At 57.7% G+C, this 16,453-nt stretch overlaps 1 protein-coding gene across 1 annotated transcript; it reads right to left on the bottom strand.

Moving 5' to 3' along the window:
• Window positions 1–568: 568 nt before the first annotated feature.
• LOC134499524 (leucine-rich repeat-containing protein 15-like) lies at window positions 569–3,510 on the bottom strand. Its single transcript, XM_063306208.1, has one exon. The coding sequence runs from the start codon at window positions 3,508–3,510 to the stop codon at window positions 1,768–1,770; it is 1,743 nt and encodes a 580-aa protein (XP_063162278.1). The 3' UTR covers window positions 569–1,767.
• Between the last annotated feature and the right edge of the window lie 12,943 nt (window positions 3,511–16,453).

Here is a 16,453-nt window from a genome sequence, read left to right as displayed (position 1 = left end):
GGGGAGGGATTCCCCTTCCTCCCAGGAAAAATAGAGGCTGCTGGGTTCCCACAACACACAGGGCCCCATTGAGCCTACGCTTGTGTGTGGTGTGAACCTTGTGAAGCAGCAACTGAGATTCAGATTTGGCTGGGGGTGGGGCTGGGGTGGGCACACCAAGACCTTGAGCTTTGAGGCTGAACTCCCAGCCAGGCTGGCAACTCCTCTGTGTCAGCCATGGAGGGCTTTTCCTGGCACTGACCAAGCACTGGATAATGGCATTCAACCTGTCCTGCGCTGGGCAAAGAACCAGTGGGGAGTGCTTGCTGTTATCTGAAGACCCCCACCACCCACAGCTAGAATGTTGTGCTGAGCCAGACATTCCTTCCCTTCTTTGGCGAGTTCTGCACCCCGCTCCCACCTCCCCCGCCCAACTCCAAAGGGCAAAGGCACTGGGAAGCCTCGGCGCCGCCCCTTAGCCGGAGCTTTCTGCGGAGCGGAAGGATCTGGGCCGGGCTCAGGGGAGGGGCGGGGCGAGACCGTGGCCGTGGCCGGGCGGGCGGTCTAGAAAAGGGCGCGGGGCGTGAGATGAAGTGAGAACAGCAGCTTTAATCGCCCCGGGCATTCCATCTACAGCCGCGTTCACGGGGCTCGTCCGCTCGCTCCCAGAGCTGTCCCCGTCTCCACCCCTCGCCGAACCAAGTCGCCTGGGCTGCGAAGGAGCGACCGTAGCTGCGGGCCACGCTCCGCCGGCGGAGCTCCCGGCCTGGTGGACTGCGGGAGCCTCCCAGTCTTTGCCCGATTCCGTTCCGCCAGGAGATGCAAAACGCATTCGAGCCTCCACGACCCCTGCGCGGGAAAGCAGGGCAGCCCCCGTGCCCCAACTCCATTCTCTTCACCGTAGAAGACTGAGCCCGGGGTCCTTTCTCTCCCAGGCTCCCGGAGAATGAGACTACCCTGGCCGCGAAACACGCGCATTCCCGCGACGCTCAATCATTGCTGCGTTGCCGCCCGGCGCCTGAGCCCGGGTCCCATTCCGGTCGATGCCAGATGTGTCTGGAGCACCAGCCTCGCCCTAAGAGGGCAGCGGGAGACCGTCGGGCCTTTCCCAACCAGGGAGGGCCGCTCTTGCCAGGTCAGCGCTTGACTAGTCCGGTTCCCTATCGGTCAGCGACGGGGCTACCCGGAGGGGAGTCTTCCTCCCTAGAAAGAACCAGCTGACCTTCTGCGCACTTCTATGGGGAGCGTGAGAATCGCGCCACCACCGGAGCACCCAACTCGCCCCGGAGCCCCGGGCCTTCGGTGGTGACCGGAGCAAGCTCCAGACGCTTGGAATCCATGGTTCGGGAGTCAAGAGCCTTCTTTCGGGACGGTGAGCTTGCATGGGGTTCCTGCCCCTTCGAACAGCCCGGGGCTTGCCTCCGGCGTGCAAAAGGCGCGGGTTGGGTTGGCGCCGTTCCATAAGCGCCTGGAGCTGACCCCAACTTCCCAGTCTGGGGACCAGGCACCGCCCAGCCTTTCTACGCCGTCCTGCTGCGCGCTCCTGGGCGTCACTCGGGGCTTCCTGTCCCCCAGGAAGCGCCATGCGGCCCCCGCGCTCTGGAGAAAGAGCGCGGGCTTCCGGCAGGGCTCAGTTCCGCCGGGACAATAGTCGGCTCGGCGCGCCTAGGGCTGCCGCGCTCCGGGTCCGCTGCTGAGCCGGTGCCCGGGGGAGGGCCGGCGGGATGGGGCGAGCGAACGCGTGGCTGTTGGAAGAACGGGCGCGAACCGGGAGAGCCCGTCGTGGGCCTATGCTTTGGCCCGCGTCGAGCGCTTTCGCCTGGAGCCGTAGACGCCTGCAGCCAGCACCGCCCCCAGGAGCAGGGCAGAGGCCACCACGAGGCAGGTGACCACGACCCCCGTCTGGGTGCGGGTCAGGCCCCAAATCCCGCCTCCCGATCGCCCCGTTTCAGGGCCCTCATCCGGGAACTCTTGAGCGATGTCCGCGCTGCCCGGCTCGCTACCCAGCGGAGGCTGCAAGCGTCCGGGCGGGGGCGTTTCCGGCCTCGGCTCGCGCCGGGAAGGGGCCTCCGTCCGGCTCCCGGCGGTTCCCCGGCCCTCGGGCAGTGGGGAGACCTCGGGACCGAAGGTCGTGGCCTCCGGCTCCAGCAGGGACCGGCCCAGCAGCCAAGACGGCGCGGCACAGCGGGGGTGGTCGCTTCCCCCGCCCAGGCGGGACCTGTTCTCCCGCAGCCAGCGCCGGAGCGCCCGAAGGGCGGCGTCACAGCGCCAGGGGTTGTCGTGCAGCTGGAGGTCGCGCAGGTCCGGCAGCCGGTCGAAGATGCCGGCGGGGAGCGCCTCCAGAGAGTTGTTCTGCAGCTGAAGGGCCCGCAGGCCGGGCGTCCGATGGAAGAGGCGCGTGGGCAAGGCGGCTAGCTGGTTGCTGTGTAAGGAGAGGTTCTGCAGCCTGGTCAGGCCGCGCAAGATCTCCCCGTCCAGCGTGGCGAGCCGGTTGGAGTGCAGGGCCAGCTCCTGGAGGTCGTCCAGGCCGGCGAAGGCCGTGGCGGCGACCGAGCGGAGGCGGTTCCTGCTCACGACCAGGACCTGCAGCGCCGTGAGGTTGGCTAGGGCGCCGCCGGGCAGGGCGGCCAGCTGGTTGTCGGCTAGCCACAGCTCCTTCAGATGCGGCATCAGGCCGAAGGTGCCGGGTCGCAGCTCGCGCAGGGCATTTCCGAAGAGCGAGAGCCGCGAGAGCTCGGGCAGGTTCATCAGGAGCCCCTCGGGCAGCGCCTCCAGGCTGTTGCCAGAGAGCAGCAGCTTCTGCAGCCGGCGCGGGCCGGCAAAGAGGCCGGCGGGGAGCTGCCGGAGCCGGTTCTGGTAGAGGGCCAGTTCCTGAAGCTCGCCCAGGCCGTCGAAGGCTCGGGGCTGCAGCTCGGCCAGCTGATTTTCGTAGAGGCGCAGCACCTGCAGGCGCCCCAGCGGCGCGAAGAGGCGGGGCGGCAGGCGCACCAGCCGATTGCGGGCCAGGTTGAGGCGGGCCAGGTTGGGCAGCTGATCGAAGGCGCCTGCGGGCACGGCTTGCAGGCGGTTCCCGTGCAGCTGCAGCTCCTTGAGCGCGCTCAGCCCGGCGAAGTGGGCGGGCTGGATGCGGAGCAGCTGGTTCCCCGACAGCAGCAGTGCCTCCAGCCGGGCCAGCGGCCGGAAGATTTCCGGCGGCAGCTCCTGCAGCCGGTTGCTGGCCAGGCTCAGGTAGCGCAGGGAGGCCAGGGGCCGGAAGGCGCCGGGGCTGAGGCGCTCCAGGAGGTTCTTCTCTATCCGCAGCGCAATGAGCTGCGAGGCGTTGCCGAAGGCCGCGGGGCCCAGGGCGGCCAGTCGCGTGTTGACCACCTGCAGGCTCATGGCATCGCCGGGCATCGGCGCGGGCATTTCCGCGATCTGAGCGCCGGAGCACTCCACTTGGGCCGACTTGGAGCAGGAGCACTCGCTGGGACAGCGGCTGCCCGCCCAGACGGACAGCAGGAAGCTCAAGAGCAGGGCGGCGCGGAGCGCCATTTCGCCTGCGGAGAGAGAGAAACCCGGCGTGAGACGTGGGTCTAGGCTGCCCGCGCGGGCCAGGTGCCTCTCAGTTCAAGCCCTGCAATAGACAGGCTGAAGCCTTCCTGGGGCGCGCTGGGGGGTCTGGCGGAAGCGGCTTGGTGAGCGAACCCGCGGGAGAACTTGCTCAAGCGGGTCAGGGCTTCGCGCTTGCCCCCCCAGTCGGGGCTGCCGCGCCCCCACCCCGGGTGGCCGTGAAACGGCAGCAGAGTGCGCGGGGTTCCTTGTGTGGCTCTGCCCCTCCCGTTCTAATCTTTGCAGCCCAGATCTGCTCGCCCTGGCCCACTTTCCGAACAACCCGGCACTCGGCCTCCTCCCTCTGTGCCCCTCTTGCCTGTATAACCCCCACCAGCCCGCCCCTCACTACAGATGACTGGCCTGGCAGACTGACACAGCCAGCAGTTACCCTTCGTTGTCCCTGACTTGGAGGGGGGATCTATTAAGGGTAGCGACCAGAGAAGATCCAGGACGCGTCTTGGTGGGAAGAGCGAGGAGACCCCTGTCCATAAAAGCTCAGTGGATAAAAAGTGGTGCCGGCCGCAGAGAAGGAGCAATCCTTGAACGCGGATGAAGGCGAACCAGGCAGCTCCCCGCAGGCGCTGACGCTGCAGCCTGTCGGGCACTGAACGAGATGGCAGGAGCCGCGGGAGGAGAGCCCGTGGCTTGGAAGAACCAAGGCAGATGGAAGACCGGGGAGCAGACGCTCTCGTGCGGTTGGGCAGACTCTCTGCGTGTCTCTCCCGTAGGAGCAGCCCGGGATGCGATCCAGAAGAACCCACTTGCTCCTTCCACTTCCCAAACGGAACAGCCCTCAGTCGCTCCAGTCTTTGGTCTGTGGAGTCCCTGGTGCTCTCTGAGCCTTGTTTTCTTGCAGATGTTTCATCGCAAAAAAGCGACTGCAAGAAAACAACCAGGCTGAGAGAGCACCAGGGATTCCACAGTTCCACCCAGAAATTCTCTTCGATTAGTCTTTGGTCTTCCAGCAGCTGATTCTGCTGCCCTTCCGTCTGGCTCTCCTCTCCACAGGTGTGTGGAAGCCAGCGTTTCTCAACCTCGGCCACTTTAAGATACATGGACTTCATCTCCCAGAATCCTTCAGACAGCCATGCTGGCTGGGGAATCTGGGAGTTGAAGTCCATACAACTTCAAGTTCCCAAGGTTGAGAAACACTGGCTTAAGCTCTCTGAGCTGCTGGCTGTTGCTCCATCTAGGATAGCAACGGGGTGGGGAGAGGGCTTCATTCGTTTTGGTTCAACGCGTTTATAGAATGGCTGGGATGGGGGCGCTGTTAGAAAATAGGATGATCTGATTTGAAGGCAACATAAAGATGCAGCGGGGGTGACAGCAAAAACTTTAGAGGACAGTTTCAAGATTCAGACACAACTTGATAAGCTGGAACAAGTAGAAACCAGTAAGATGAATTTCAACAAAGACAAATGTAAAGTCCTGGTCTTGGTTAGGAAAAAAGCCATGTGTATAGGGGCGGGGGAGGGGAACCATATTGGGCAGCAGACAAAACAAGTTGGGTGGACATCCATCAGGGATGCTGTAGATGCATCTACAAGGCAGGGTCTGGGCTAGATGATCTCTGAGATCCCTTTCTCCATCAATATATAATGTTGTGACAGAGACTTTCCTGTTTACCAAGCATATGCACAGCCCCTTTTGTCACGGTCCTTTGGATCTAGAGGGGAAAAGGGGTCATGGGGGCTGTGGTCACGGGCTGCCCACAGCACAGGAAGGGGTGGCACAGAGGGGCTTAACTCCGGCCAGTAACTCCATCTCGCTGGGGGAAATTCAAGCCAGTCGTTTTTGGTCAGCAGGCAGGACTTGGTTAATTCATGCAAACCTCATAAAAAGAAGCCAGGAAAGTCCATGAGATCATCCAGACCAACCCTGCTCTCTGGTTAAACGGGGCGGCGGGGTGGGGGTTTGCTCTGAGCTTCGTGCCAGGGAGGGGATCACTTTTTCTCTCTGAGAGATGACCGATCTCCGCGGGGGGTGACCCCAGGTCCTCGTCACCTCCTCCCTTCAGCCCTACTCGTGATGATAGGAACCGCAGTCCACAGTGAAGGGCCATGCACCGACGCACGCGCGTTTCCCAGTTCTCTCTCTTGCATCAACAAGGCAGATAGCAGAGCCCGGAGACCCAGAGCATCTTTCAGCGCTCCGTTAAATCCCCCCACGCCTGCTTGACCGAAACCTCTCCCCGACAGGATTTGTCTTCGTCTTTTCGGGAGGCGAGTCTGGCAAGAGAAATGAGGTGGGGGGACCGTTTCGGGTCTCTTCCTGGTGCTTCAGGGGTCGTTAGGTCACAGGCTGCCTCCCCCCGGAGCGCAGAGCGGGGTCGGCGGAGACCGAAGGCCAAGTCCCGAAGGCCTTTCACTCGTTATGGGGCGCGCCCGCCTGTCCCCAGCCAGCGAATAAGCGCCTCCCGCTGGAAACTCTGAGCGGGGCTTTGCGGCCGCGATAATTACACACCACCAGGCCGAGCTTGGACGGGGTCCCTAGCCCCAGGGGGCGGGAGGGGAGGCATCGGAGCAGCCACCGCAGCCGGCGGGAGCACATGCGCGGCTGGTGAGGTCATGGAGGCTGCCGGGCGCGGGGCCAGGCTGACGCACTACAGCATCGGGGCGGCGTGTGGTCGGCTCTTGATGCCCGCCCGGCCCCTTCCAGCCGCTCCTTCGCTTTTGCCTGGAGGAAGTGCGGTGCTCCAGGGTAGCTGTCCCGTGGCTGCGTTCACACAGCCCGCTTTGCCTGGTTCCTGATTTAACTCATTCTCTGGGTACACAAATACCTTGAACCCGAATTGATCTAGATGGGCTGTTTCCCAAACTAACTTTCTCTCTCTCGCACACACACATCCCTAATAAAAGTGAAGACTAATCAAGTTTAGCGCCTGCCCTAACCCAGTTGCGAAGTCTGTATGTGATCGGGGAGTGTGTTGTGTGAACACAGCCAGCGCGCGTCTCTGAACATGCAGAGGTCCTTTCCCTGAGCCGAGGGCTTGGCCACAGCCAACCCCCCAACTCCATTCCCGCCGTGGGGCAGAAACGAGTCGCTGGGCAAGAATCCTGCTTGCCGGGAACTGCTCTCTGGGAAGCGGGGGGCGTGAGGCGCTCAGCTCAGCCGGGAGGTGCGGCCGCTGGCGGCCGCTTCTGCTGTCTGCAAGGGCATCTCAGCCTGCCGGCTGCGGGATCCGAGTTCCAACACGCCCGTCCTCGCCCGGAGAGGGACAGGGGCGTTTCCAGGTCGCCCACCCACGCCTCGCCGCGGCTCTCCAGAGCCTCCGTCTGGGAGGAATCCCGTGCTGTCCCCCTCCCTCCCTCCCTCCCTCCCTCGCCACCGACCAACCGCTGGCTCCGGACGCGCGCGCGAGTCCTCCAAGCGAGAACTTTGCCTGCAGCTGCAGCTGCTCCAGACTAAACCCCCGCCGGCTTCCCGAGGAAAACATCTGGCCCAACCGCAGCCTTTCCTCGGCCATATGGAAGCAGTTCGCTGGGCGGAACGGCCCCGCTTGGAGCGGGGCGCCTGCGGGGTGCCGGAGCCCGCCTCGGCGCTCCAAAAGCTCTTCGGGGAAGGAGCTGCGCCGCGGCAGAGGAGCGCTTCTGGCGGGTTTGGTCTGTAGAAGGAAGGGAGCAGCTCCACGAGCAGCGGCTGTGACCGCCGCTCCTCTCTCACCCCCGCGCCCCCGCCCGCGCCCCGCAGCTCAGAGTGGGGGCCTCTGGTCACTTTTGCCTTCCTCGTTTGAACCGGTCTCTTCGTCCTGGCTTCGGGCTTCCTCACATCCCGCGCGCCTTCTGGTGCGTTCGGGCAAGACTGGCGGTTCAGTTACCCGCGAGAAAGTGAGGGGAGGGGAAGGCGAGAGGAAGAAAGGAGCGTCAGGAGCCAGCTCTGGGGAAGAGGCTTCCTCGGCTGCAGAGGCACCACGGGCGGGACTTACCGCGAGAGGCCCGAGGAAAGACGGCGACGCCGTGCCGAAGGCTGCCGCACTTTGGCCGTGCTGCGCTCCTCCGCCCTTCTCTTCCCTGCATTTAAACCACCAGCGAGGGGAGCGTCACAGGTTGTTGCAACAGAGCGAGGGGCGGGAGGAACGGGGAAAAGGAAGGAGGCCGGCCCGAGAGCCAGCCTCCCTCCCTCCGTCCCTCCCCCCGTCTGTTAGTGCGAGGAGGCCGACCTGCGTCCTGGATTCACAGGAGCAGTATAAGGAAGGGAAGCTGCAGGGATGTCTCACTTGTGCCTCTGTGACCAGGGTCGGAGAGAGTTTAGGCCACCGGGTGGGGAGTGCCTGCCTGCCAACGTACTTCCCCCTAGAATCATAGAGTTCCTTAGAGGTCATCTAATCCAGCCCTCTGCTCAAAGGAGGATCTTCCAGAGGACCTTCCAAAGTAGGACCCTCCAGACTCAGTTTGAAGATGTCAGCCCTTCGTGCAGCAGCCTGTTCCACAGCTACAGCTCATTCAGTCAGGAATCTCCTCCCGATGTCTAGCCTGAACCTCCTTCCTTGCAGTTTTAACCCCTTAGGCCGTTCACCCAATAGGATAAATAAGCCAGAAGCAACAGGCGTCACCTGGTTAACAAAATGATCCCTTTTCTGGGTTTGCTTCCTGCAGTGACTGACCCAGCAGGCTGAGTTCACACATGCTGCCATGCACCCCCGTAGCCAAAGTCAACACTAACCAAGGAAATGCATCTTCTAGGGTTTTAACCCAGCTGGTTAAGATATCGTGTGAATGCCGCCATCGGGGCAGCTCAGCATTAGCTTTCCTTGGGGGCTTCTGCAGGCGCTGGCCTTTCGCCCAGAGGAGGACAGGGAGGTGGCGGGTTCAAGGCGGCTCCAACCGGTGCTCCTGGGAAGCCCCCAAGTGACAGCCCCCCCACTGCAGCCTGCGCTGGAGGCCTGCGGCGGCGGCGGCGGCGGCCTGCATCCAGGAGGGAGGAAACAGCCCCCGTGTTGGGAGCCGCCTAGAGCAGCTGCTCGCTGGAGAGGCCGCTTTCCTGGGCAGCCGAGGTCAGGCTGGACTCTCGGCCGCGTTTCCAGCCAGCCAGCCAGCCCCTTCCCCAGGGTTACCTGGCTGCCGCTGCCCTGCCCGGGTGGACCAGGGCCGTCGCTTTTCCGAAAGCCCAACAGACTCACAGGGTCACGGACAGGAGCTGAATGGCGGGCGGGATATTCAGGGAGAACAAGGGGAGTCCCGTGGAAAGCCTGCGGCACTTGCAGCCGCAAGAGGCAGAAAAGGCTTCAAGCGGGAGAGCTTCGAAAGCGGCTTGGCCAGTCCTGGGAGCAGCTAGGAGGATCGGAGCTGCTTGTCAGAAGGCCTCGCCCGCAGCGAGGGGCTCTCGGCCTCGGCCCTGCGCTCGGGAGCAGGAATCATGGCGGCCCTGCCTTTGGCCGGACCAGAGCTTGATCCCAAATCGCCGGTGTGATCAGAAGCCCTCGCCACCTTGTGAAAGGCAGGAGAAAGTGCTGTGTGTTTCCTCAAGGCTCAGAACTGTTCCCAAAATTGCATCTAAACTGCAGGTTTTAATGCGACAAAACTGAAAAATTATGCAATACTGGTGGAGCATGTGTGAACCCATCCAGGATCTTGCTGAATCCCCAGGTCAAGTGTGCCCTGTGGGATGAAGGACTTGCTTTGGGGCATCCTGGATCTCTCGCATACACACCCTTTCACTGGGGGCTCTGCTGAGTTGCCTGCCAGAGGCCTCTCCGGAGAGATCCACCTCCCTCCTGCCCCCTCCTCCTCCTCCTCCCTGCTGGCCCTCTGAACACTCCCAGAGAGTTTCCCTGGGAACCGGTCCTCTGGTCCTCCCAAGCCGAGGCCCCGGCTGTCCTCTCAGTCCAGGGGCTCTGCTCTGCTCTGCTCTTGGATCCACCAAGGAAGAGGAAGGGCGCTTCTAAATGGAGGCTTCAGGACAACAATGTAGGTGGGGGGGGGGAGCCCAGAGCAGAGCTGCTCTTCCTACCCCAAGTGTGCCACCCCCAATGGAACACAGCATCCCTGGTTGCACCACATGCCATGCACACTGGAGCCACGCAGGGGGCTAGTCCTGAAGGGGAAGGGGTGGCACTTGAAAGGGGACCTGCCAAAGAGACGGCAGAAGGAGATGGGGAAATGGAAGCAGACAGGCATCTTCAGGCACGGCCGCCCTGGTTTCCCGCTTGTCCAGAGTCCTTTTGAGGAGGGATTTCAGATCAGCTGCAGAGTCAGCACTTCATCCAGGCCTCTGAAAATGAGTCCACAGGCAGCTTCCTGACCAGACTCCTGCGATCAGCAATTCTCTGTGTCAGGGATCGCAGTGGGAGACTTGTTGGGGCGGGGGGCGGGGGTGGGGAGGATAATACTGTCCCAGGACTTGCTCTAAATCTGGCAGCCCTCAGCGGTTCCTGGTATTTATTTCCAAGATGTATTAGTCACTTACAGCCAATAGCTCTCAAAGGGGCCTGCGGGAACCAATCCGGCTTATCCCAAATCCACATACTTCAAGTCAAAATCAACACCATAAAACAGGAGATGAAAGCAGCATTAACTTAAAATAGAGCAAGCATCAACAACAGGATGACCCAAAGACATCACCAAGTTCAAAATTTCTTTAAATCAGAACAAAGCAACAGAAATATGCAGAGGATTAAAAAGGCTGAGAGAAGGAAAAGGATTTTGCATGATTCCCAGAGATAGCAGAGTTGGCCCAAGTGCTTCTCTTTGGGAGGACATTCTGGAGGTGGGGGGGTGGGGGGTGGGGGTGCAGAGGAAAAAGGCTGCTCTTCAGAGCCCCCCCTCCCCCCCCCCGCCAATTCCAGCAGGGAAAGTAGGTTTCCACAGCCACAGCCGCAAAGCGGCATTCGGCAGAGTTGTTTCATACCAGTTGGGCGGTCGAGAAGTTCAACAAACAAACAAACAAACAAACAAATAAAATTCTGGACGGAGCCTAGAAACAAGTTAGGAGCTGGTAAACACCATTCAGTCTAGATTATCTTCGGACAATCCTCTTAACTCCATTTACCTTTTTCTGGGTTTCCATAAATTGGCCAAATCAGACGGATTAGCGCTACGCCCTCCCCAGCAAGGCCAACCAGGTTAATCTGAATGTCGTGCACCTGCAGCCATGAGATCCGCTTCTAACTGTGCGAGTCTGGCCGGCGCCTAACGCCGCCCCAGGCCTTCCGCTGCCACGTTCTGCAGTCTGGGGAAAGTTTTTGCAGCAGCCTCGCCAAGGCTGGGTCCCAGAAGTAGGGCCCTGCCTGTCACTGGAGGCAGGAGCCCCCCACCCCACTCATTTCACGCAGGCACGAAGGGGGAGGACACCTTGCGGCGGAGCAGGAATCCTCTGCAGCTCATCTGGAAAACGTTCTCCAGGGAGGGCTGGATCCCCCGCCAGCTGCACAGCTGCTCTCAATAGCATTACCTCCCTGAAGGATTGTGGGGGGGGGGGTACCAAGGGGATCTCCAGGGAGGCACTTGCTCTGTACAAAAGAGAGTGGCCAGCCCCAGCTCCCCTCCCGCCGCTGAAACTGGACCTTCCTTCCATGGAACAGTGAAAAGGAGCAGCTGCCAATCCTGTTTGGGCTCCTGCAGGGACGAGTTGTGCCCGGCCTCCCCCCCTCCCCCCCGCGCACCCTCCGTGTGGGAGAAGCAGCGCCCTGGGCCATGTGTTCTCTGGCGGGGAAGCGGCTGCGGTTTGGTTGCTGCTCTGCTGTCGACTGGCTGCCTCCCCACGTTTCCCTTGGAGAAGGACAGGCGCTGCCGCGGCCTGGAGAATCTCTCTCCTCCTCCTCCCTGCCCCCCCCCACACCCCGCCAGCCGCATGGAGCTTCTCCAGCCAGGGATCTTTCTGGAACCTCCACGTCACCGCTTCCTCACTCCAGATTTCAAGCACCCCCATCCAGAAGAGGTGGACACAGAAGGCCACACCGTCAAAGCGCCTGTCCACATCGCCAACCTTGGCTTCTCTTCAAAGCTGCTGCAAAACAGGTCTCCTGACCAGGGAGGTGCTGGTCAGTGTAGGCTGGGCCAGGACACTGGTTTTGTCCCCAGCTTGGCTGCCCTCCCCTTTCAGCAGGATGCCCAGTGGGGACAGGGGACCCCACAATCATGAGGGTGGGAGGAAAGGGGAGGGTCTGCCTCAGGCTCTGCCTGAGCTGCTCTGGCCTCCCCCACGGCCCACTGGGCACCTCCAAGTGGGAATAAAGAATCATAGGCAGGCACGCCTACCCACCCCAAAGTGATAAGTTAAAGAAATTGGAGGCAGGAAATAAGGAAATCAAACCAAGGCCACAGCCAGACAGCCATGTCAAGCATAATCCATCTATAGACTTGCAGTTGTTCATCTTTCCTGCTAAACATAACTTTTATGCATTTATATTCCTATCCATTGTCCTTGTTGCATCATATAATCTCTCTAATATTTGCTGCAGATTATTTGGGTTCTCAGCCAACTACATGGAATGATCTGCATATAAAAGTGCAAATCTGTTCACGTTACCAACCAACACCCTACCATCACAACAGGTTTCCCTTACAAATTTATCCGTTAGTGCATCAAACAATCCAGGGGATATCATCCATCCTCGTCTTTCTCCCTGCTTCGTTTGAAACATCCAGCGTGCTTCCGTTTACTCTCACAAGTGCTTTGCTTCCATCAACATAACATTCCGTAACCAACCTTACAAAACATTGCAAAATGTTTGGCAATTCAAGCTGATTCACTTTATCACATACTTTTTCTAAACCAAGAAAAGTGCAATCATCTTTCTTTCTCAATAAGCTTCCTTTTGTGCATTCATGGGTCTCTCAATTACCTGCTGCAGAGCAAAAATCTGGTCTTGCCACTTTCTGCCCAGCATAAAGCCTCACTGCATTTCCCAGATTTTGCTCCATTTGTACCATTTCAGACAACCGCCTGCCAGACAGATTTTTCCAGGCATACTTAACAAACTAACCTTCCTCTAGTTCTTGCATTGACTCTTGCTACCTTTTTCTTTCTGTAAAATATGGCATTCTTCCAATGGTCAGGCACATATAGTCTTCACACACACATTAAACATGTTGCACTATCTCTCCAAAAGCAAACCACATCCATATTTTAACATTTCTCCAATTACACCATCTACACCTGCAGCCTTATCATTTTTCGACATTCTCAAAACATATACATCTTCCTTTTCAACATTTTTTCCTTGGATACAAACATTTATTACATCAATTCCAATTCTACTCTTCAACATAACATAACTACTATTTTACCATTACCATACAGATCTCTACTCCTTCCAACATTCCCTTTCTTCAGTGTTGTCACAAATAGTTTCAGATATTTAATTTTTAATTCAATTCATTCTGTTGGAGGCTCCTTGTTTATCCTTTTTCAGTTACTATCAAAATATTTATTTTATTTCCATCAAAATCACTTTGCATTTTCTCTGCTGCTTTTAATGATTCCTTGCTCTCTTTGACTGCTTTCTTTGCAACCATACTTTCTATATATGCTCATCATACAATATCTTTCTTATCCTCATTTTTACAGTATCTTCTTATATACTCTTCTCATCCCCAGCCTCTTTTCATTCATCATTCCACCAAGCATTCTTTTTCATACTTCCTGTTAGCATAACCCACCCATTCTGTAGCACTTCATAATATAAGTCTTTCTTTTCCCTTCCTAGCAACTTCCACATCATCTTTCCTTAAGTTCATTTTCCATTCATTCTGTGGGGATGTTTTTTTTTAAGATTTTTTATCCTGCCTTTATTATTTTTTTATAAATAACTCAAGGCAGGGAACATACCAGATACTCCTTCCACTTCCTGTTTTCCCCACAATGGCAACCCTGTGAGGTGAGTTGGGCTGAGAGAAAGCGGCTGGCCCAAAGTCACCCAGCTGGCTTTCATGCCTAAGGTGGGACTAGAACTCTCAGTCTCCTGGTTTCTAGCCTTGAGCCTTAGCCACTAGACCAAACTGGCTCTCCTTAATCTTAATTAATTAATTAATTAATCATCTAGTGTCTTTTTCCATATAAAGTGGGTGTTTTATCTTCTTGTAGTAATTCTACTTTCAGTCTTGATTCCTTCAGGTCTTTCCTTCTCTTCCCTGTCCATTTCCCCCCAAGATTCACTTCTAACACTACCAAAAACTGGTCTGTCCCACTGTTCTATTTCCTCACCCTGGTATCCTTCTGCATGGTTTGCTAATTGTGGATTGGAGGTATCTCAGCAACTATATTAGGAGGACAAAAACAGATGGGGTAGTCTTCAACTCACTCCTGATCCACCAAAAAGGCAGCCTGTCAGCCTTATGAGGTAGACCAGACAGAAAACACATCCAGATGAGCTACTTCTACTTTACTGTAAGGCTACATTAACAGAATCTTGCAAGTCTGAAAGTACATCTCTCCCCACATGTCAGTTACAGCCCAAACTAGGAAGGGTCTCTTCTAAACTTCTTGCCCATCCACAGTCCTGCTGCAGGCTAAGCTGTCTCTTATCTGACTGTTCTGTCGGTTGTGTCTTGTTGCCCAGTCCTCCAAGGTCATTCCCACATACTGTTACACAGCCTAAACTCATCTTTTCCTGCTCCAGTTTTAAAGGAGCATTTCCCACCACACCTTCTGAGCCATGCTGTGTGGTCTGTCTGTGGAGGTGTCATGATCGCCATTGCGACGGCTCGCATGACAAAGCGCGGATGCGTGTCAATGGCTGGAGAGCTGCGGGTGATAAACCGGACAAAGAAGGTAATGGGGTTGGGAGATCTATTGAACAAACAAGGTCCCATCACCCGGTAATCAGCCATTGACGCCCCTGATAAAGAAAGGATCAGGGCGAGGTTCGGAAAGGCGCGTCTGGGCTTTTGAGGAATATCAAGATCTAATGGACCATTACCTCGCAGGAAGATAAACAGGGCGATGCCCGGGGTGAATGGGGCTGGACGACCTCTCACCTATCAAGTCTTGATGGCCTGTCACTCCGTGGAACTCGTGGGGCACACCCGGGGAGTGTGGGGGTGGAGCGCTGTTTGGCATGAGACTATTTAATTCAACTTTTGGCGCACTTCCCTCACTCTCAGCTTTTTACTGGTGTGCATTCTATTCCAAATAAAAGCCAGAGCTTAAACTTGATTTAGAGTGAGTCTTTTATTTGGTCTTAGGCATTCCTTACATAAAGCTGAGAGTCTTTTAAGAACGAACCTCGCTAGCCTCTACCAGGAAATTTTTTTTTTGCGAGAGAAGCAGCTAGCGATGACTGAACCGGGGACGATCCTGGAGTCAGTGCTTCAGAGCGGAGACGTGAAGGACTCAACGCGAGTGGGCGAGGCAACCAGACAGCTTCTGGAATCAGCGCTCCCGAGATGGGACACGAGCCCCCTCCCTACCCACACCGCACCCCAGTTTGGAGCCTGGAGCCCCAGCCCGGAGTGGAGGGCCCTGATGGAAGAGGGAGTCATGAGTCAACAACACTTCAGGTGGGACGGCGTAGCGGACCCCCGGCCGGGGACATCCCACACCACTTGGAGACTCCAATACCCCCAGATGCCCGAGAGGGAATTCGCAGGACTGCCGATCAGGCAACAACCGGCAGCACCGAGGATGGACGATCCCGTCACACCGGACAGGATCAGGGCTCTGGAGTCCAAGGTGCAATCATTAGAACACATGCTGCGATCCATGTCAACTGTGGTGAGTGAGCTCACAAAGAGTGCTGCTGAGCAGGGCACAGGGAGGGGTCTCGGCATCCCACCCACCCTATCGCCGGCCCTGAGAGGAAGGGGCCAGGTGCAGGACTTTTTCCCAGGGCCCCGTGGTTTTATTCTGGTGGGGGTTACCCCTACTCACTCACAGGTTGGGGTTTCTCCAGTTGGTGGGATCGCTAAAGACTTTCCAGTAAAATTTGATGGCAACCCCACGAACCTGTCATTTATTTTAACCAATGCAACAAATTATGTACAGCAATACGGACATTGTTTTGCATCGGAAGGGGCTAAAATCTCGGCTATTGCCACAAAACTTAAAGGCAGAGCCACAGACTGGTACATACAAATGTCAGAGTCCGGAGCCCCAGCCCTGGCTACCTTCCACACCTTCCTGGCCACCTTGAAGCGGTACTTTGAAGACCCCCTGGCGAAGGAGAGGGCTAAAGGCGCTCTGAAAGAACTTAATCAGGGGCAGAAATTGGTCGCAGATTATGCCCTAGAATTTAAGGTCTTGGCAGGGAAGGTCCCTGAATGGTCGGAGGTCACCCTGATCGATATGTTTAAGGATGGCCTCAATTGAGAGGTGTTGCAATGGGCGCTGTACAGAGATGATCCAGACTCACTGCATGACTGGATCTGTCTTGCTGGGAAGGCTGAACACGCCCAGCGCACCTTCATGCTGGCGACTAAGAGAGACAGGCGTCCTCCCAGCGGGAAAGGGCCAGTGCCACAGTCGGGCCCGACATGGGATGCTGAAAGACAACGTCGCTTTGCCTGTGGGCAGTGCATCAAGTGTGGTAAGGCAGGTCACCGTGCGGCAGAATGCCACAAGGCTAGGATGGCAGATCGCCCACCTAGACCGACGCAGAAGGCTCCGCAGAAACCACCCAACCCTCCCCGATGGCTGACAGGGGCACTAGTGACCCTGGACAAAGAAGAGGACATCTACCTCACGGGGGACGGGTTGGCCACCCCGGAGGAGCCGGCGGAAAATGCCTTCCACCTGTCCTAAACAGCACCGCTGGGCAGGTGGTGGAGAATGGGCGCGATACCACCAGGGTGAGTGCGGACTGTCCCACCCTGGCCGTAAAAATTGAACTGAGCTACGGCTCCAAGACCATCGAAGTCGGGGCATTGGTGGACTCCGGGTGTTCCAGATGCCTGATCCACCCCAACCTAGTCGCTGCACTAAATTTACCCTGTTTCCCTCTCCCGAA

The sequence above is a fragment of the Candoia aspera genome, chromosome 6, assembly GCF_035149785.1.
Source record: "Candoia aspera isolate rCanAsp1 chromosome 6, rCanAsp1.hap2, whole genome shotgun sequence".
NCBI classification, from domain to species: domain Eukaryota; kingdom Metazoa; phylum Chordata; class Lepidosauria; order Squamata; family Boidae; genus Candoia; species Candoia aspera.
Note: the sequence above shows the minus strand (reverse complement) of the source record. Positions and strands in the feature narration are given on the sequence as shown.

Excerpts from the sequence above, each read along its gene's own strand:
- LOC134499524 (XM_063306208.1), bottom strand. The coding sequence starts at position 3,510 with ATGGCGCTCCGCGCCGCCCTGCTCTTGAGCTTCCTGCTGTCCGTCTGG.